This window comes from Choristoneura fumiferana, chromosome 23 (assembly GCF_025370935.1).
Source record: "Choristoneura fumiferana chromosome 23, NRCan_CFum_1, whole genome shotgun sequence".
NCBI classification, from domain to species: Eukaryota; Metazoa; Arthropoda; class Insecta; order Lepidoptera; family Tortricidae; genus Choristoneura; species Choristoneura fumiferana.
This window is the reverse complement of record NC_133494.1, coordinates 1,081,279-1,101,431: the sequence shown is the minus strand read 5'-3', so window position 1 is coordinate 1,101,431 and position 20,153 is coordinate 1,081,279. Positions and strand designations below refer to the sequence as shown.

General features: G+C 39.0%; 4 protein-coding genes across 4 annotated transcripts; 2 read left to right on the top strand and 2 right to left on the bottom strand.

Moving 5' to 3' along the window:
- Positions 1–654: 654 nt before the first annotated feature.
- On the top strand, positions 655–5,205 carry LOC141440974 (nucleoporin NUP42-like). The gene is made up of 4 exons (XM_074105572.1): positions 655–963; positions 1,720–1,784; positions 2,748–2,912; positions 3,813–5,205. Exons 1-4 carry the CDS (start codon positions 870–872, stop codon positions 4,530–4,532), a joined length of 1,044 nt encoding a protein of 347 aa, XP_073961673.1. The 5' UTR covers positions 655–869; the 3' UTR covers positions 4,533–5,205.
- A 1,020-nt stretch (positions 5,206–6,225) lies between these two features.
- LOC141440973 (U5 small nuclear ribonucleoprotein 40 kDa protein) lies at positions 6,226–10,289 on the bottom strand. Its single transcript, XM_074105571.1, has 6 exons — positions 10,085–10,289; positions 9,772–9,898; positions 8,763–8,966; positions 8,219–8,461; positions 7,567–7,745; positions 6,226–7,013 (listed from the first exon to the last, which is right to left on the bottom strand). Exons 1-6 carry the CDS (start codon positions 10,196–10,198, stop codon positions 6,834–6,836), a joined length of 1,047 nt encoding a protein of 348 aa, XP_073961672.1. The 5' UTR covers positions 10,199–10,289; the 3' UTR covers positions 6,226–6,833.
- Positions 10,290–10,502: 213 nt separating this feature from the next.
- Positions 10,503–14,062, top strand: LOC141440978 (nucleoside diphosphate kinase 6-like). Its single transcript, XM_074105576.1, has 3 exons — positions 10,503–10,803; positions 11,720–11,880; positions 13,530–14,062. The coding sequence occupies exons 1-3, from the start codon at positions 10,595–10,597 to the stop codon at positions 13,673–13,675; spliced, it is 516 nt and encodes a 171-aa protein (XP_073961677.1). The 5' UTR covers positions 10,503–10,594; the 3' UTR covers positions 13,676–14,062.
- A 1,823-nt stretch (positions 14,063–15,885) lies between these two features.
- On the bottom strand, positions 15,886–19,945 carry LOC141440977 (uncharacterized). The gene is made up of 4 exons (XM_074105575.1): positions 19,476–19,945; positions 18,605–19,240; positions 16,996–17,151; positions 15,886–16,479 (listed from the first exon to the last, which is right to left on the bottom strand). Exons 1-4 carry the CDS (start codon positions 19,507–19,509, stop codon positions 16,319–16,321), a joined length of 987 nt encoding a protein of 328 aa, XP_073961676.1. The 5' UTR covers positions 19,510–19,945; the 3' UTR covers positions 15,886–16,318.
- Between the last annotated feature and the right edge of the window lie 208 nt (positions 19,946–20,153).

The window sequence follows — 20,153 nt, the reverse complement described above, 5'->3', positions numbered from 1 at the left end:
TCGTCTCATTCATGCAGACGGTTTTGAAGCGCCGTCTGCATTTCGTAACTAGTACCATTGATGTATATATCCATCCATACGTATAGCTATTAATAGTCACAGGTATTCTTTTACTTTACTGGATTTGCTTCCCAGCTCAAACCACATAAAAACTAAAACAGGGCTGCAAAGAGAAGTGAGACCGCTTGAATTCAGTCTTCTTAAGTTTAAACCAGCCTCAATTTTCCGTTTGCAGCACTGTCTTTACTTTTTATGTGGACGATGTGCACGAGTTTCGATTGCAACGTAGCCATCTTGTTCCTTGTTGAGCGCGAATAGACGCCTGGCCTGACATAGAGGGTTGCTACACAAAAAATATTTGTAACGACTGAGCGGATACAATTATGTGACTTTTATATTAGAAATTACAATACGATTGTCAATTTCGAAAATAAAGTTCATTTTTGCGGTAATTATCAACGACAAAATTTTTTAATAAATAAAATTTTCTGATCTCAAGCTTTCAGTGACATCTATCTGAAACAAACGACAACAATCTGTTTTATTTTAGGTTAGGTAAAGGAGATGGCGGCGCTATCGACATGAATTAGTACGGTATAGGCGACTGTCCCCCCCCCTGAGCTAAGCATGTCTGTCACTCATGTTAGATAGACGTCCGCTGAGTAAATTTGTATTTCCACCCAAGTCTTTAAGTCTTTTCCAACCTCGACATTGGTGGAATCATCGATAGTATCGATGGAGCTATACTTTAAAGAATTGAATTGAATTGTATTTCTAAGATTTTGTTTCCACCTACTTTTCTACCGCATTTTGCAGTTCTGAAGAAATTTCACGCTGTTCCTGTACTTTTTTATTTAATCTGAGCATCAATGGTTGTGTGTAAATTTTTTCAAGAAGGCTATTGCCGTTATGGTCAGAATTGTCGCTTTGAGCACGTCTATGGCTCGAAATACAGTTACCATGGTAAGTATAACTTATTAATACATTTAAACAGTGTTCAAAATTATTTGTCAACTATTTGACTAGATTTTTCTCGATTTTATCCGCTAAGAATTCGTTTATCGACGTCCCGACGATTGGGTCAAATTATCTTCGTACCAAATTTCATGTAAGTAAATCAGTTGGACAGACAGATACTTTCTCATTAATTATATTAGTAGGATTACCAACATAATTAACTTACTTGTGTATGTACAGTCACCAGCATTAATATCTGCCATAGCAGAGCTTGCAAAAATATCTGACATGTCCTTCTGGCCCTAGAAATAGACTTGTATCAGATATTTATGCATGCTTGTTGTGTCAGATATTGGTGCTGGTGACTGTACAAGTGAGCTTTTTAAGAGAGACTAGGTAGAGACTTGAAAGGCGATATTCCCTGAAGTCTATAGGGGTGCACTATTATTAGAAAGTATGTTATAAGTTATAAAATTCCCACAGGATAGGAACTAGCCAACATCGTTTTCTACGGGTTCAAAGCTGCAAAATAAATCTAGTGTAGATCTAGTGAATAATGTATTTTTTTGGAAACGGTTGGATTTATCTTGCTGTCTCAGTTAGCTTCAGTAAACTAGTTGAGAAAATAAGATAAATATACAAGCTTTTTCAACAAAATACAAGTGCAAAACATTATTCATTACATCTGAATAATATTCTCACATTGCCTCTAATCTTTGATCATGATCAATTTACAGTAGAAATTTGTATTTTTTTTTCCAGCCAATGCACCTCCACAGGCTGCACCGCAAGCCAGCGGCGTCACAGATGAACAGCTGATGCAACAGGTTAGTCTTCCACTTAATTACGGTCAAGTCTCAGTATGTGTTGCCAAATCAGACACTTTATTGGAGAGCTGTTCCAGTGTATACATAGTGTTTTTATTATATTGTTTTTTGGTAACAATTGACAGGTGTCTATACAAACATAGTTCAAGGGTGTCTGGCAGGGGGTTGCATGCAACCCTACAAAGTGTAAGGCAATGAGGAGTGCCTTTTTGTATCATTCTGAACAAAATACATGAAGATTTAATTTTATATTTTGACAAGCCGCTAAATTTCATAGTTGGGGATCATTCTTACATGTTAAAAAAACTTTATTTATTTTTTAATTTATTTATTTATTTACTTTCGGCCTTTATACAAATTTATACAATAACTAGCGTTTACCCGCGGCTTCGCACACGTAAATCCAGCACCTGAATTGAATTTTTGGGATTTTTGAAAAATTCCCGTGAGAATTCCCGAAAATTAAATCGTGGTTTTCATTGAGGTTACATTAAAAACAATCATGTCAAATTTCATGACTACGCCCAGCGGTTGTTGTTTTGAGATTTTATCCCTATCCCGTGGGAATATCGGAATAAAAAGTAGCCTATGTTTTATTTCAGATGTCCAGCTATCTACATACCAAATGTCATCCAAACCCAGCCGTTTCAGCGTGAAGGAGTGACAAACATACTCACTCACTCACTCAAACTTTCGCATTTATAATATTAGTAGGATAGGATGAAGGTCTGGCTAACATGCTCTTCTTTGCTCTTCCAAAATTCCACAGGAAACAAAATGTAGCAGACTGCTAGCTATTGAGCTGGTGAGGATACAAAGAAAGTTGGTGCAAGTGGTGTGATGGAGGAACTTAGCAGCTGGCAATAGATTGAACAACTCCTCCGGGCACTCACCTTAGGAACTATCAATATGTTAATTAGAGGTACCTTTCTGCTGTTTATCATTTTGATCATACATTTCCAGGTGCAATCTGATGTCCAGTCAGCACTGAAAGGTGGGCAATGGCTGCTGTCATGCTATGCACCCTACAAAGAGAAGCCAGTGTTTCCTGGCATACCCGACCTGTCCCCTGAAGAGGCGCGGCTGTTTATTTATGAAGCCAAATCTAACAATAATGTCGAGCAGGCTGTGAGTTACTAAATGCCAGTTATACCTCGAACCCTCCCCGTAATAAGCTTTCGGGAGTTGGGGACGTGCAGACGGGTTTTTTAGCCAATGAGAGTGCAGCACTGTCTGGGCCTTGCCTTCCCTGTCGGTCCATAATCGATGTTTCCCGAGTGCACGCCGCCATTTCCTCATTAGTTTTTAAAACTAAAATCTAGTAAATAAAACCCTTAAAGCCAGGGATGCACTAGGGGACAAATGTCCACGGACGGACACGTGTAGCCAGCGACGACAGGTGAAGTGGCGCGACGTTGTCGGACTTCGCTTGGCATGTCTGGCAACATCGCGCGACACGTGTAGCCACCGACGTCGGGTTTCATTTGGCTCCTAGTGTATCCCTCTGGCTTGTCCTGACTCAATCCAAATGCCAGCTTCTTATTTAAGTAATAATTAAGTTATATTTAAGTCTGGTTTAAGTCCCGGATGTGTCATTAATGAATGAAAATAGCACCTGACTATGAAGCTTTGCTTGGGCAGATATTTGTTTGAATAATTTGAATGTTTATCCTCGAGTCTTAGACGTTTAATATGTATTTAAGTATGCATTTATGAATCTATATATATAAGTAAATCTATCCGTTGCCTAGTACCCATAGGTTTTGCCTGCTTTCCGCATCTCGACGACATAGGTGGCCTACCATACCCATAGTACAAGCTTTCCTTAGTTTGGGTCTCCCATGATATTTATTTATCAATTGAATAAACTATTTTTTATTCCAGGCAGTGCTGGATTTATATTTTTTATGAGTGTAGGCCACTTTATATTTCCGCCGTCCCATGTACTTGTTAGACTTTATCCTCTGAAATCTGCCGCCCCTAGGCCGCGGCCTATGTGGCCTATTGACAATCCAGGATTGATTCCAGGTGGCGTACATGGACAACTTAACGAAAGAGCAAAAAAGCAAATACGAACAGCTGCTCACAACAAACTCGCCAGACATCATAAAGGTCCTGCGGAGTCTTTACAAGGGTGAAGCATCCTCCTCACCATTCAACGGACAAACACCTAACACTTTCGCGTCACAATCTAACCCATCCTCCATATTTAGGGGCGCTATTCAGAACCAGAATATACCATTCGCACAAAACGCTCAGTCAATATTCGCTCAAGCAAACAAAAGTGTATTCAATCAAGTTGGACAAGATACAGCAAAATCAATATTCTCTCAAGCTAGTCAAAACGTATTTGGCTCTCAACCTAGTCAAAACGCGTTTGGTTCTCAACCTAGTCAAAACTTTGGCTCTCAACCTGCACAGAACCAAAGTCCCTTCGGGGCGCCTGACGCAGCGAAGTCTATTTTCGCACAAGCGAATACGAGTCCTTTTGAAAGTGCTCCTCCAACCTTCAAAAGCCCTTTCGAGCAACCTTCTCCGTTCGCACAAAACACTGGCAATGTTTTTCAAAAGTCTGAACCGTCTAGCGTATTTGGTCAAGCTGCTTTTCAATCGACTCCTGTCGACGATCCCGGGGTATACAGCAATATGAATGATTTGTCTGAGGATGATGTGCAGAAGTTCAAAGCTGATAGTTTTACATTAGGATTCATACCGGAGATACCACCTCCGCATTCTTTGTGTATTTAGGTACGCTAATAATGGTGTGATCGCATCTTTGCATTAGGCGACGTTTCCACCAGAGATTTACACGAGGTAGCAGCGAGGATGTGTAGCGGGCTCTTTTCAAATAAGGAGCGGGGTGCGGTGAGGCGGGGCGCGCCGCTAGCCGCTAATAGTGACCGAGTACTTCGCATATCTCTCGCAACACATCCTTCTCTTGTCTTTTATTTAAGTCACATCTCGATGAAAGAACATCGTCACCACTTTTAAAAAAGCTCGTAACTCAAAATCGCCAAGTTTTCTGAGTGAACTTTATGTCCATTATTTCAAAGATCAATTTAGTTGACGTATTGATTTGAGATACGAGATTTTTTCAAAGTAGGTACCTAGTGACGATATAGGTGCAGAATTTCACTGTGGGATCTTTTTTTTTTTTAGAAAATATGGCGCTGTCCATTGGAGGACAATTTTGCCAGTGTCTAGTAGGTTTTGACGTTGTACGGTAAAAAAAAACTAGAAAACGAAATATGAGACGTAATGGTGGATGACCGCGTATTGATTGATTCCTGTGGGATCTTAGGCTTAGGATATGAAACAAGTCTGACATAAAATGTAAACATAATTATTTATTGAGCTGTTTTGTTGCTTATGTGTAAGAGTAAAATGTAATAGTAATAAAAATAAGTTTTTGTAAAAATGACTAGTCTTTGTTGTTGTCTGAACTTTTTGTTATCCTTGTTTGTCATTCGATTTACTTATCAAGTGACAGTATACTCTTTGTGACAGTATGGGCAATATGTAACCTAACTACAGATTACTGATTGCGGTTACATTTTGTAGTAAGCTCGGCAACAGATTATAAAAAATAACCCTAAAATGTAGTAAAAACCGTGTCACTTTTTTACAAGGTTTTATTTGCAATGTAGTATTTGTGTATGTATGGGTCAAATCTTGCAAACGTTATATTTGACCCACTTTCAGTGATCGCAAAAAAAAACAAAATATTTTTGAAACTAAAGTAGTTATAACTTATGTAACCTGATTAATGTAGTTAGGTTACATGTAACCTTGTACACTTGTAGTTGAGGTTACTTGTAGTTAACTACATGTAATCGTAATCAGATTTCAAAATGTAGTTAACTGCGGCCTACACTAAGTTACATTTAATTTGTTTGACAAAGAGCCTAACCAGTTTTAGCCGGTGGAATTACAGGCACTTGAGGTATCCCATCTTAGGCCTCTAGGTTGGCAACGCATCTGCAATCCCCCTGGTGTTGCAGGTATCTATGGGCGGTGGTGATCTCTTACAATCAGGAGACCCACTTGCTCGTTTGCCATCCAGTCGAATAAAAAAAAACCACTGGGGCGATGGATGCACTCATTGACCGATTCTGCTGCGAATATATGAGTCTATGAAAATGTTCCGTTTGTACCATGACCACGACTGGCGGAGATGCCAAAAGCGCAATGAATGCTCAGCGCTCTATGACAGTATCTAGAAGTGTGGGTTACGATTGATAAGCCCAAAATCCACATCCCATCCCAGCCTATATGCGTCCCACTGCTGGACACAGGCCTCCTCTTAGAATTAGTGGGCTTGGGCCGTAGTTCCCACGCGGGCCCAGAACGAATTTAATAAAATCCCAGAATTTCAATTCAACTGCCAGTGATTAACGCGAGTGAAGCCGGGGTGAAGGCAAGTGTCAAAGAAAACATAGAATATTTCTTAAATTTATTTATTCCTTATAAAATATGACTTTCCAACAGTATGTAGAAAACGGGTGAAAGAGGAACTAAACATTTTCTTTCCTTACAAAAATGTTGCCATATTCAAATATTTTAATGTGCCAGTTACGTATAAAATGGCACCCTAGTAACTAGTTTCCACAGAGTACTTTTTATATACTGGAAACTAGTTTCATTTCTACTCTGTGGCAGCCCACGCTCATTATTTACAATTACAATTATATAATTTAACCAACAATAAATTTATCCAGAATACATCAGGATGCTCAGGCAGTCAGGCAAATTCTCAACACACCTTTTTTAACCCCCAACCCAAAAAGGGGGGTGTTATATTTAAGTTTGACGCCAATGTTCTTTACTTTACGTTTTTCAAGTCGAAACGGTGCGACGAATCGACGTGATTTTTGGCAAAGAGATAGTTTATGGGCCAGAGAGTGACATAGGCTACTTTTAATCCCGGGAAAATGCACAGTTCCCGAGGGAACAGCGCGCGATAACCGAATGCCACGCGGGCAAAGCCGCGGGAAAAAGCTAGTTAAAGAATTTTGCACTGTAGGGTCTGATATGGAGGCATAAGGGTGCTCAGGGCTCGATCTCGCCGAGATAAAGGAGTTTGTCGCTGGAGGCGCTGAGCAGCACGGGCTCCCGCGGGTGGAAGCACGCGTCGGTGACGGCGCCGCGGTGCCCCGGCAGCTTGTACAGCACGCGGCGCGACGTCGTGTCCCACACGTACACGAAACGGTCCGACGAGCCCGCCGTCACCTGACGACACAGGGTTACAATAGATTATTTTCGTTGCACGGATCGCTCCGCACAGGCTGATCTATATGAGCTTCCTGGGAGCGTTTTAGAGTAATACGGAGGGGTCCGTACGGACGACCGTCCGCGCGGATAGGAAACTCATATAAAAAGCCTGTGCGGAGCGATCCGTACTGACGGTACGCGTGACACTAAAACCAGCCTAAGACAATGTTTTGATGTGCGTCAAACGCATTGCGTTTAAAGCAGCGTTTATTGCATAAAACAACCGAGTGCTTAATACGAAGCCAGCAATTGCTATTCCAGCCGAGACTAATATAAAGCTTTTCTCAAAAATGGTGAAAAAGAACAAACCTAAATTAGAATTTCTCAAAATATAAAATGACTGAATATATAAAATGTATATAATATAAAATGATTTTATTCCAATAAATAACTCGTTCAATAAATCTGCCTGCGCCTGATTCAATGAATCTTTCAATGAGACAATGACTCTTTATTGTATGTCAAATAAATAAACTATGATAACAGAAAGTTTATGGACGTTAGCGCATACCTTGGATCCGTCGGGTGCCCAGGCGCAGCGCAGCAGATTCCTCTCAAAGTTATGGTGGTGACCGGCGAGCAGCTTGACGCAGCGCTCCGCCGGCGCGAACGGCCGCACGTCCCAGATGCGCAAAGAACTGTCCATCGCGTTGGACAGGAGGTAAGACCCATCATACGACAGAGCCAGCCCTGACAAAATTGAGTAATTAAAAGGATGCATAGATCACTCATGGAAACTTTATCGTTAAATTAAGCCCGGGGCGCGAACGCCCGCTCGTCCCAGATGCGGCGGACGTCCACAATTCTATGTCTGTGGTCAACCCAAACTATCTAGCAAGCAGTACCTACTAAGTCGAAGTGGCGTGCCGCCGTAACAACTCGATTCCCATCGGATTGCCCCTTGGACGTCACTAAAGACAAGTATGGCAAAGCTTCTTACTGATATGGTTGCATCAGAAGACACTTATGTGACAGTTGAGTTGTGTGTTTCACATTTGTGTGACGCTGTTGTCTTAGTAAATTTGTACGAATGTGTTATGCAGGTCACTCCAGCAATTCAATAATAATTTTTTCAACATTGGGTACTTTTGGACTTAGTGTTAGCAGTTAGTAGATATATTAAATTCACATGCCGTTATTTGTGTTACATTACACACACATACCTGTAATAGTATCCGTGTGTCCTTTAATCTTGTAAGATATCTTGTTGTTTCTAATATCCCAAACTTTGACTACATTATCAACACCTCCCGATATGATCTTCTCTGCGGTGTCATTGAACAGGACAGCGGTGACTGGGTACTCGCTATCAAAGGAGGCTATGGGGTTCCGTTTCCTGGCATCCCATAGTTTTATGGTGTTGTCATCTGATGCGGACACTAAGAGTTCTGGTCCTCGCCGCGCTCCTGAAATACATTTAGAAAAGTACTTCAAGAGTTTGTTAAGTGTACATCCATACTAATATTATAAATGCGAAAGTGTGTGTGTTTGTGTTTGTATGTTTGTCTGTCTTTCACGTTGAAACGATAAAAACAAAATGTTTTGATATTCTCACAGGATTTGGATAAAATCTAGAATTTTCAAACACATGGAATAGAGACACGAGGCGCAAGTATTGTTATTTTGTATTTGTGCAATATGGTATACCTATCTATTTTGTTTTTCTCCCTCATACGATTCAAATTATAATAACAATACTGACAATACCTGCGACAGAATTGACAAAGTTGGCGTGCCCTTTCAGCTTCTTGATCCGGGTGCCTGTGGGCACGTCCCACACTGCCACCGAGTTGTCTGTAGCACAGGAGTAGAGATGGGAGCCGTCCGGAGAGAAGTTCAGCTCCATTATAGCCCCCGTGTGACCCTTCATCACCATTATGTTCTCACATTGCCCGTAAACATTCCATATAACTAGAAGATAAGGAGCATTTAATTTACCTATGCTTTTTGGAAAACTGAATCATATTTTTATGTTGTTTTAACAGTTGCTTTTGTTAGTACTCAGGCAAGTAAAGAGAGATTTCGGTATAAAGGAGAGAGTAACATGAATCTGAGGCTCTTCATGAGGCTGACATCGTCACATTTGGTGTACTAAAGCCTTGTTAAAATATAAGATTTTAAAAAAAGTAAAGAGGAAGCAGTAAGGAAATACATGTCTTCTTGTTTTTCTTCTCAGTCATTTTTAAGGGTTTCTTCCAGCATTGTAATTTGAAATTAAAATAAAATGAAATACATTTATTTGAGACAAAAATTAATATCAAAATACAAAAAGAAAAAGGGTGAGATACAAAGTAAAACTATGTAATAAAATATACTGTTTTAATTTAAGACAGGTATGTCGTTTTTGATAATTGCCAGAACTAATCATTTATAATAATAATAATTAAATTAATTTATTCAAGTAACATGACTCATTTATACATGTGAAGCCATGGATACAGGCTAGTGAGAATTAATTGTTTTATACTAGGCGGCAGAAGGTATAGAAGTATTACAAGAAATTAATGAAGAATCTTCAAGTTATTATTGAAATCAGAAATTTAAATGTCATTATAAAATAATTAGTAATTAAATGTAATCATAAGTATTTTTAATGTTGTGAAAGCAATTAATTAATTAGAATTAAAACGTTTTCCAAGTCTATTGCCCAGATGGCCCAGTCTAAATCTGTAGACTTTACTAATAATGTTTAAACTGAAAATAAAGTTTAACTTACATATTTGTCTATCAAAGCCAGCAGAAGCTAAATGTTTGCCTTCAGGGTGAAATCTGGCACTAAATACCTCTCCTTGGTGGCCCTCAAGCAACATGATTGGGGCATAGAGGTTGGATGTGCGTGGTACCTGCAAAAAACATCCGAAAATAAATTCAACAGGCAAACACAAGGAAAACCTTCAAACTCGCTCTACTTCTGTTAGATAATTATGAAACAGGCGAGTTTAGAATCGAGAGCAAGGAAGTTAAGGAAGCTTAATAAGTTCTTAATTAACTTATTTCGTTTTAGAATACCAAAATAAAGGGCAACTCACCGAAGAGGTTACCACAGCCTTTTCTCTTGAGCCCACCACTGAAATTTCATGTCGAGTTTTCTTGGCTGGGACAACTGAATAGTCGTCTGCTTTTCGTTTCTCTAATTCAGGCATATTTATTAACAAAGTATTCTTAGTTAATAAAATATCAAATAAAGCGTCGCATAGCCAACACGAGCGTCTTGTTTTGACAGTAATGACAGTTTTCTTTTTTTACCAACTTGTCCCGCGCGGTAAGCAAAAGAAAGTGTAATCACACAGCCACGACAATTGTAATGACAGCTTTAAGACTGTTTAATCCATTGTTACAAACGCGGTATCACCTTCCTATTAGAAAGTACTTTGGAATCGATTTGGTTCCACTCAATCCATGGCAGCGCAGCACTAATAAAAAAAATTAAGACATTAGTTAGACATTGACAAACTGTACTGTCCTGTCAAAATGTTTGAACTATTCATTTGAAAATATACGAAAAAATGACGAAAAAGAAACCCAGATAACATCCCACCATGCAGAAACTACAGCTAACTCTGGCCATAATAAAGCCACACGCTGTGAAGAATCCAGTGGCTCTGTCATTCATCAGAAACGTAATAAAGAACAAGTTCGTTGTTGTTAAAACCAAAAGAGTTTCCTTGGATAAAGAAGCCGCTGGCAAGTTCTACAACGAGCACGTTGGGAAGTTCTTCTATAACCGCTTGGTGACATTCATGACCAGGTAGAAGTTTTGTTGAAATATATATTTATAACCAATAAATATAAAACCTAAACTCAACACTGACCTGGGACTAGAAATTCTTGGCACTCTTATTTGAACAAATGCCAGTTCATTAATTTATTTATTTTATAATTTACTGTAGAACAGAACTTTTTGAATGCAAAAAAACTATGTTAAGTACATTAGTTAGCATGCGAGGGTCTGCATAATATTTCTTAGATTGACAACCTTACATTTGACTATGTATAATAGTGGTATAAATATGATGCAAGAGTCTGTTTGGCTGATGATATGATGTATCAGATGATGTAATGCTTGCTATGTTAATTCAAAACCAGTCACTTCAGGGCTGTTTGTTTATTATGAAAAATGATGATGTTTTTTTTATTAATAACCTTTCCCCGCAACTCTCCCTGCAAAGAATTTGGTTAGAAGGATCCCACTAGAACTATGCCATTTTCTGGGGTATAAAAACTATCCTTATTCTCCTAAATTGGTTCAGTGGCCTAGGTGTGAAAAGGTAACCGACAGTTACTTTCACATTTATAATATTAGGAAGGAAGGTGATGATGATGATGGTTTATTATAGAGTCCATACTTACAAGAAATTTTATCATCCATGGGAGTCTTGTCTAAATTGTTCTTATGCAAGATCGCAATAGTACATTGTGTCTTAAGGGCATTGACTCATTTACTGACCTTGGGCTTCTTGACAAGCACATTAAGGTAGAGGGTTTTATTTGGGGGGGTGCAACCAAGGTAGCCTGCATGTTACGACACTGTTTACAAGCAAGTGTGATGAAAAATAATAATTGACACCATAATTTTCTCCAATTTTTGATAATTTTATGCACTTTTGGTAGATTCTGATATTGTCTGTGTGTTATTCCTAAACAATCTGTACTTCACATTCCAGTGGCAGCGTAGATCTGCACATAATCGGTCATGTGGATGCGATAAGCCTGTGGCGCCGATTGCTAGGGCCCACCAGCGTCTACAAGGGCCAGTTCCAGGAGCCCTACTGCCTCCGAGGCATGTTTGGCATCTCTGACACAAGGAATGTTGCACATGGATCAGGTGAATTTCTTTTAAATTTTGATTAATGGAAAAAAGACCAAACCTTTATTTGTTTAATGTTCTTATGACCTCTGTTACTGTATGAGATTTTTTTTTAGATTTTTAGTTTCAGTGTGAAGCAACCAGACATTTTGCTCAGACAAAAGTATATTTTATTATATTAACCTTTTGTTGTTGTTACACGTTCATCAGACGGGCCTTTGCGTCCAGAGACTAGGTTTCGGCACAAGAGAGTGTAACATGTATCTGAGGCCCCCAATGAGGCTGGCATAGTCACATTTAGTGTACTGAAGCCTCGTTAAAATATAAGAAAACCTTTTGTTTACTATGGATAGCCGCGAGAGGTATTTGAGTGATTTGGACCTGTTCAATCGGGCAGTGAATATTATTTTGAGTTGTCCGGTATCGGAAGATGCAGTACGAATTTACAGGTTCATCAAGCACTCCTTTGCAGCCAGATAATCTGGACATTGCGAGCTTTGCGGTGAAGGAAAACATCGTGAGGAAACCTGCACAAACCTGCGAAGCAATTCAATGGTGCGTGTGAAGTTCCCAATCCGCACTGGGCCCGCGTGGGAACTATGGGCCAAGCCCTCTTATTGTTCTGAGAGGAGGCCTGTGCCCAGCAGTGGGATGTATATAGGCTGGGATGATGATGAATCTGGACATCGCAATAGGAGTGTTTGATGAATGTGGACATTGAGTCTTTCAATGAGGCTGGCATAGTCACACTGGTGCACTTAATCCTCAAAAAAATATAGAAAAAAAACCTTTTGTTTTGACCGCCACAGTCGTAGTCGGCAAAACGCGACAGCTGAAAATCGTTCCATGGGCGCCTAGTCGGCATTTCGTGGCGCCTATGGAACGATTTTCAGATTTTTTTTGTCGTCTGTGGCCGACCGTGGCGTTCAAAAGGTTTATGAAGTTTGATGCCTATCCCAAAATATTTTTAAAATTTTAATATAGTTTTTTGTTTATTTCTTTTTCATCCACCACCATTATCTCTTATATTTTGTTTTGTAGATTTTCATACTAAACAACGGTAAGACCCACTGGACCCACTCCCAAAATATTTCTCTGATGGACAGAGGCACAGAGCCAAAAGTTAAAAATCTTATGAGAATCAAACTAACACTGTGAATACGAAAAATTCCGGTCTGAAATAATGTTTTTTTCACTTAGGGTTAATATCCTATTTGAAAACGGCACAAATCAAACGTAATTCGACAACAATCAAAAACTATAAAAATGAAAGTAGATTCTTCATTCCCATGCCAGTGACACGTATCTGTGACTGCTGTGAGATATGCGTAGGCAAGCCGTAGGCATAGCGTAAGAGCTCAGTGGATCGTCACATTCGGCTCCGGAAACGTTCCGCTAAGCCCTTACGCTATGCCAGCCTTTAGGAGGTACGAATTCTGTTGACACACATGTGTGTCACCGGCATAGGAGTAAATTTTTGATCACCAATGTTGTGTTACTGGCACCGAATGTGTTATGTCTGTGACTTTTTAGGTCTTACTCATAGGACTGGCATAGGCCAGTGACACGTATTTGTGACTGCTGTGGGATGCGTAGGCATAGCGTAAGAGCTTAGTGGATTTTTGCCGGGGCCGAATGTGTTAAGATATTTTATGTTATTTTTTCAGATTCACCACCATCGGCAGAGAGAGAAATAAAATTCTTCTTCCCAGACTTCTCTTTCTACAACTGGCACAACACAGACGAAGTATTATACAGGAAGGGGCCCATCATATTCAACGACCACCTGTTTGAACATGTTAGGAAGCTATAGCTTTAGTTCTAAATCATTATTATGACTGTAGTTACTGACTACAGGACGAAAAAATTAGTCTTCAATTTTGTTACCAAATATTGAGAAAATCAAAAATTGGCGATGTCTAAGTCAATACCGCACTCGATATTTGGGGAACATTAAAATAATGCATCTTGTTTTATTGGAATATTTTGCAGTCATTCTATCAATATTGGATACACAATTACTCATAGCTTCTAAACATCCTAGGCCATAAGAATATTGAACCAAATACAAAACAGCAATAAATATGGCATGAGACCAAAGTACCTGTTAAGTAGATTCTATCATGCGATTTATGTTACCATTAACATAGCCTAGTCAGTAGTTGAAATTGAGTTTTCAATAAATTTTGTTATAAGTAAAGTGAATTATTTTATTTTGCTAGAACCAAAAAAATAATAATACCTACTGGGTTAAGATCAAAAGAAAAAAACGGTCAAATGGAAGTCTGATTCGCGCATGCGCATGCCATAGCAATAGTATTTCAGTGAAATAACCATTTTTAATACAAGCTTTTTTTGCTGACTGTACTTTTTGTTGATTGTACTTGCATTGTCACCCAAACTACATTTGCATACCAAACTTTTAAGTCTATGCCATTAACCGTTGAAGAGTTCCGTCCCATGGAGACTATCCTGGCCGGACTACAAACCAGATCGACACTGACCAGATTGTATTGTCACGCAATTTACATAAGTATGCCAAAAAAGGACCCCAGACCTAAAGTATGGAAAATGTGGTTTCAGTTAAATATCCTGAGATTTTGATATGTTATAGATTTCAAAGGCCTGATCAAAAGTCTAAGGCACTTGTCCCACCGCCGACGATGAGAAAGAAGCGAGCAGAGCGAGAAGCGAGCAGAGCGAGTAACTAGAAACGAGTGGGCGAGCAGTTAAAAACGAGTGTTCGAGCACGACGGGCGATTACTCGCTCCACTCGCTCGATCCGGGCGGCCGCCAAGCTAACAGCGCTGAGCGAGTATCGCTGAGCTAGTTTATAGCTCAGCGAGTTTTATAGCTCTTGTCGCTGCGACAAAAGATGTAAGAGCGAGTTCTCGCCGGCAGTGTGAACCGCCAGCGATCAACTATTAATATATATGTCTCTTTTACTCACACAGGATCTTATATCTTTTGTTCGTTTCTTGAGCGAGAAAATAGTCGATAGCCAATCGTTTCCTCGCCGGCGGTGAGACAACTGCCTAAGGGTGCTACCTCTGTTTCAGAGTCCCTTTCAGAGTTCATTTTAGTTTTTAGACACTTTTGTTCAGGATTTTGAAATCTATAACATATCAAAATCGCAGGATATTTAACTAAAACCACGTTTTCCATACTTTAGGTCCAGGGTCCTTTCAAGAATCGCAACTACTAGAAGTGGGTCAAATTTAATCTGCAAGATTTCACCCGCATATACATTGCAAGCTTTTAAAATAAGGTTACTTTTTTGTGTCTTTATTTCTAGTCAAATTTTATATTTTGCCTGAGATGTTAGTATCTAAATAGACTTTCAAAATAATGTCTTGTTTTAGGTGAACCTAGAAACTTTTTTCAAAGAGTTTTAGTACAGTCAAGGGCATAAATATATGTACGTTACCAAGAGGACAAAAATATCAACACCTTTATGCCAACAACCACAAGGTCGATGTTTACGTGTATTTGACGCTACAGCTCTATAGATATTTATATTTATGCAAAAATAAGTATGTATTCGAACCACTCAAAAATATGTTACTACGGCCTTATTGCGTCGGAATAAGAGTGCGGTACTTATTTTTGAAACTGAATAACTTCATATAAAAGTGTAAAAACACTTGACTGTACCTACTTATAGAGAAACTTTTTTCACAGCTCCAAATTATTGCAGACCGATTCGCCGGATTCTTGTTTCGTCGGAATTTTGCAGTCGAACAAAACTATGGAAATGTGGCTTTAATCATATTATTGAGGACTAAGGTGGTAATTTTCTTGGAAAATTATGCTATTTCCTTAAAAATATGAATATAACCGATTTCTAGACAATCGAAGTCTGTCCTATTGTGCAACAACAAAACAAGCAAAAATCCGACGAAACAAGAATCCGGCGAATCGGTAACTAGTCCAAAAATCGATGAAGTGTGAATAAATAAACACTTTCCGTTCAGCACTAGCTGTTGAATTTAACTACTATTTTTGTCAACCAAAGAAATCAAATAGGGATAGAAAATATATGTATTTAAATCACCAAAACTGTTATAGAAACACTGTAAACCATACAAAGAAATCTCATTTATATTAATTACAACAAAAGAACATAACACAATTAATACACTACACTACAATACATCCGAGTCACTTTTATAATAGAGATCACATGAATTTAGCGTTACTTCGCAACTAATTATAAAATTCACTAAAATTTACTTTATAATTACAATTAACAAGGACGGCATTAATTTTATCTGGGGAACTACACTTAAAAACTGTCAACAACATTCCTTCCAGTTCCTGTTATATGAAATCACTCCTGAATTATATTAGTTTCCGGGTCATGTCAATCCGTCAATTCCCAAAACATCTATACCTGCTCGAATTTGCTAGACCATGGAGTGTGGTGAATCCCCCAGCATGGTACCTAAAGTTAAAGTCACTCTCCTATCTTGACAAAGACCTTGGGCCTCGAGAACACCTTAATGCCCTCCTCGAGCTTGGAAAGCTGCTTTTCCAGCTCAATCTTTCTATTCCGCATCCGCAGTGTGTCAGTCTTCACAGGCATTTTGTTCAGTTCACTTACGAGTTCTGCAAAACCTGAAAATTTTAAGACATTTTGGAGTCATAATTGGCAGTAAGGATGCATTCATAAACCTCTGAACTGATTTTGATGAAATTTGGTATGGAGATATATCGAGGTCCTGGGAAGAGCATGTGGCTAGTTCCCGTAGGATAGCGATAAACAAACTATTTACAGGAGTCGCGGGACTTGCGGGCAACAGCTTGTAACAATATAAATGAAGACAACTTAAAAACTTAAATGAAGCCTCAGGGTCTGTTGCAACACCCATTTATAAAATTTGACTGGCACATAAATTTTGCAAGTGGCAAATAAAATTTGGCAGGCAGTAAATTAAGTGCCAGACATCTGCGATTCCGATTTTAACTAAAGTTAGTGTCTTAACCCAGTATTGCTGCCCCATCTCAACTTTCCACTCTGTATTAGGTATAGCAGAGAGGAGCTGAGAGGAGGCCTGTGCCCAGCAGTGGGACGTATATACGTATATAAGCTGGGATGATCATAATAATAAGTGAAGTGTGGTGTCCACATACTATTTCTAAGCATCCGTAGCGTCTCTTTCCGTTCGTTGTCGGGCAGCGTGACGTGTCCGGGCGGGCAGGCGGCGTCATCCGGGCGCGCGGCCGCCGCGTCGGGCACGCTGTCCCGCCGCTCGCGCAGGTATTTAGGCACCACGCCTTTCTGGTACCCTAGAAGTCGACACAGTCTATAAATGAACTAAAAGAATTTCCTTGCTCACCCGCGACCTTAACACAGACAGACAGTCTATAAGTAATTCGTAACACTTGCAAGTGTTTTGAATGACGACTAGGTAACATAGTGTCTACGTGTTATTTTTTTATATAATATTTTAATGAGGCTTTAGTACACCAAATGTGTCTAGGTCAGCCTCATGGGAAGCCACAGAGATCCAAATTAACCTGTCCAGAGACGGAGTCGCTGTGTACAAGAGCATGTCTAAAGATAATATTCACACCTCCATTACACAAATTCACATGATCTAAATATTTTTTCCTATTCTCTTTAATCTCTTTATTCTCGTCAATGATGAATGATTTAATATGCTATGAAATACTTATTAAAATTGTAATTATTATAGAATAGATTAAGAAACTATTTGACATTATATACCCTATCAGGGTGTCATGCACCTACAACCTAATCATGTAACATCTATATATATTATTAAGTAAATGAACATGACATGAATGTATATAAATAAATAAATACAAAAATAAATCTGGTTGGTCACATTCCAGGAGGAAATGGATAACATAGTGGTGAGTGTATGACCCTCATCAAATAGAAAAAACAATTGAGTGGGATGTGACCAGATCGTACACACATAGTCCCTGAAAAGATATGCACAATCAAACCAGGGAACTTAGGAGACCTTGTTCTATACGGTACTGTACCAAATGCCTTTTGTTGTATATGTTGCACTGATATTATATGGGGTTTATGGGGGCAACTGAAAAACAGAAAACTATCCAATTAGTGATGGGTTACTTGCTATCAAGGCAAAGAAAATAACTAAGGAAGACTAACTCTTCATGGAATATAACCTTTTGGTATTTTCATGAGAGGAGTGGTAAATGCTTTTATTTTATTTGCTATGTTTGTTTGTTTGAGTCAAAGTTGCATTCACTAACTTCTTTGATCTGATTTGTGTTAACATTTGGTAGGGATGTTTAATTTGGGTAACAATAAAAATAGTCAAATATTTTTCACAAAAAAATATAAATAATTCAATAACTAAATAGGTCTTGAGATAAAAAGCAGATATTATGTTGAACCAGATAATTTTTACTGGAAGAAAGTAGCATAACTAGGCACCCCAGGACCTTAGTGCGAAAAAGACATTGGGCCCCCAAATTTTGGTTTCTTATTGTCTCCTTCTTGGTGTTTATTGCACTTAAAGGCACCACTTTGGTTCCTTTTTAGTTAATATGAAGGTTAGGGTCCGAGGGCTCCCTGAGTGAGTGAGGCCTCAGTGCATGCCCCTGTGTAGCCCTCTGACAGCTACACCAATGGAAAAACATGGTCTTTCTAGAAAAAAATATTCAACATAGAACTGGCATGTGGAGCAGTGTAAAGTGAAACTGTACATGTACATACCAATGAACATTGTACAATAAATACCTGAAGGTAAGTAAGGATCTTTATGATCTTTTCTTTCCAAGATTGCATTGAGTCTGCTTTGATTGCGTTCAGATTCAATTGTAGCCTCATCTCCAGCCCTGCGGGGAGGCTTTGTTGGGGACTTCAGACCTCGTTGGTGACGCCCAGAGTCCCCGCTCGCCTTCATTTTAGCGTCATCATCCTCCTTAGGGTACAACATGGTAAGCTTAGTGCTCTCTGCTAGTTTCTGAGCTAAGTTTGACTCAATAGTCTGACAACCAATGTCTCGTAAATGGCCTGAACATACCGAAGACTTGGCATCCTCGTCCGATTCTTCGTTATCATCTTTGACTTCCTTGGAGTGTAGCAGTTCTTTTCTCTTCAAAAACTCTGCCATATCACCTTTTTTTATTCTGACGTCTGCCAGCTTCTTTCGGGCATTAGTTGAGCTTGTCTTTCCTACAGCGAGAGAGACTTTTCCGCTTTTGTTGGAGGGTGAAGATTTGACCTTTCCCAGGGCAGCACCGGAGGCAGGGTTGGTCAGTCGCGGTGGGTGCACCGCTTTAAGTGTGTATTTGGGCTCTTTCGGGGACTTGCCCTGTATGAACTTAAGTTGTTTCATGTTTTCCCTAATGAAATTTTTTTTCTGCTCCTTCTCTGAAACATCGTACGGGCAACGTGAGCGTAGCGTTGGAGACAAGTAACAACAACAACAACAAGGCCCAAATGACAGGACAACGTTTCAAAAACAGAGGCGTATGGCAAATAACTACAAATCGGTTTGGCCTCTGGGATTTGTTGTTCTGTCATTTCATTGTCAACAAGCCGTTATAGGTATTCCACTAAAGGAATTTGTGAAAAATTGGAAACTAGTCGATCAAATGATACTTACTTGGTTCCGGAAATATACCTTTTAAAGTATACATTATTACACAACGATAACCAAAGCTGAGAATACAAAATATACACTCATTATTTAACGTCCATTGTGCACAGTACACATTCTAATTAATGTAAATGTTCATATTTAGTACTGTTTGATATTTATGGGTTTATAAATTCCGTGGATTTTGTGAAAATTTACGCTCGGTTTTTGTCACCTTTTAACTTTTTCAAACAACTGTCAACCGTTAGTTATTTATGGTCTGAAATCACTTTTATGGTTATGAAATGGTTTCTGGCCAGTTGCGTACACGCTTTATGGTTTTAAAGTATTGCAATGGTACGTTAGTACTTTTATATATTCTGTGGTATTGGTCACACTCGCGACACGACTTAAATTGTGAAAATCGATTTCCGCCAAGTTTCAAAGTGATTATCAGATAAAAGGGAATTCCGTTATTGTATAAATAGATCACCACGGTGAATAATCCGGAGTGATAGGTCACGCAAAATTAATTAAATAGATAATATGAGACTACTATTTCGGAAAGATAAAAAACATCTAGGTACTTATCACGGTACTTATGTACCAAATTAAGTTGTAGGTACTTATTGTACTATACTTTTTATTGTATGAATTATTTGAGGTACCTACTAAAATGTTTAGGTATTTTATTATAAAATACAA

Coding starts and splice junctions, on each gene's coding strand:
- LOC141440977 (XM_074105575.1), bottom strand. CDS start 19,509: ATGTATACTTTAAAAGGTATATTTCCGGAACCAA. Junction 19,241..19,475: donor AGGTATATTTCCGGAACCAA/GTAAGTATCATT, acceptor ACGATGTTTCAG/AGAAGGAGCAGAAAAAAAAT. Junction 17,152..18,604: donor AGATCCTTACTTACCTTCAG/GTATTTATTGTA, acceptor GTCGACTTCTAG/GGTACCAGAAAGGCGTGGTG.
- LOC141440973 (XM_074105571.1), bottom strand. CDS start 10,198: ATGCCTGAATTAGAGAAACGAAAAGCAGACGACTATTCAGTTGTCCCA. Junction 8,462..8,762: donor CTTTGTCAATTCTGTCGCAG/GTATTGTCAGTA, acceptor AATGTATTTCAG/GAGCGCGGCGAGGACCAGAA. Junction 7,746..8,218: donor ACACACGGATACTATTACAG/GTATGTGTGTGT, acceptor CAATTTTGTCAG/GGCTGGCTCTGTCGTATGAT.
- LOC141440974 (XM_074105572.1), top strand. CDS start 870: ATGGTTGTGTGTAAATTTTTTCAAGAAGGCTATTGCCGTTATGGTCAG. Junction 964..1,719: donor CTCGAAATACAGTTACCATG/GTAAGTATAACT, acceptor TTTTTTTTCCAG/CCAATGCACCTCCACAGGCT. Junction 2,913..3,812: donor ACAATAATGTCGAGCAGGCT/GTGAGTTACTAA, acceptor GATTGATTCCAG/GTGGCGTACATGGACAACTT.
- LOC141440978 (XM_074105576.1), top strand. CDS start 10,595: ATGCAGAAACTACAGCTAACTCTGGCCATAATAAAGCCACACGCTGTG. Junction 10,804..11,719: donor TTGGTGACATTCATGACCAG/GTAGAAGTTTTG, acceptor TTCACATTCCAG/TGGCAGCGTAGATCTGCACA. Junction 11,881..13,529: donor GAATGTTGCACATGGATCAG/GTGAATTTCTTT, acceptor TTATTTTTTCAG/ATTCACCACCATCGGCAGAG.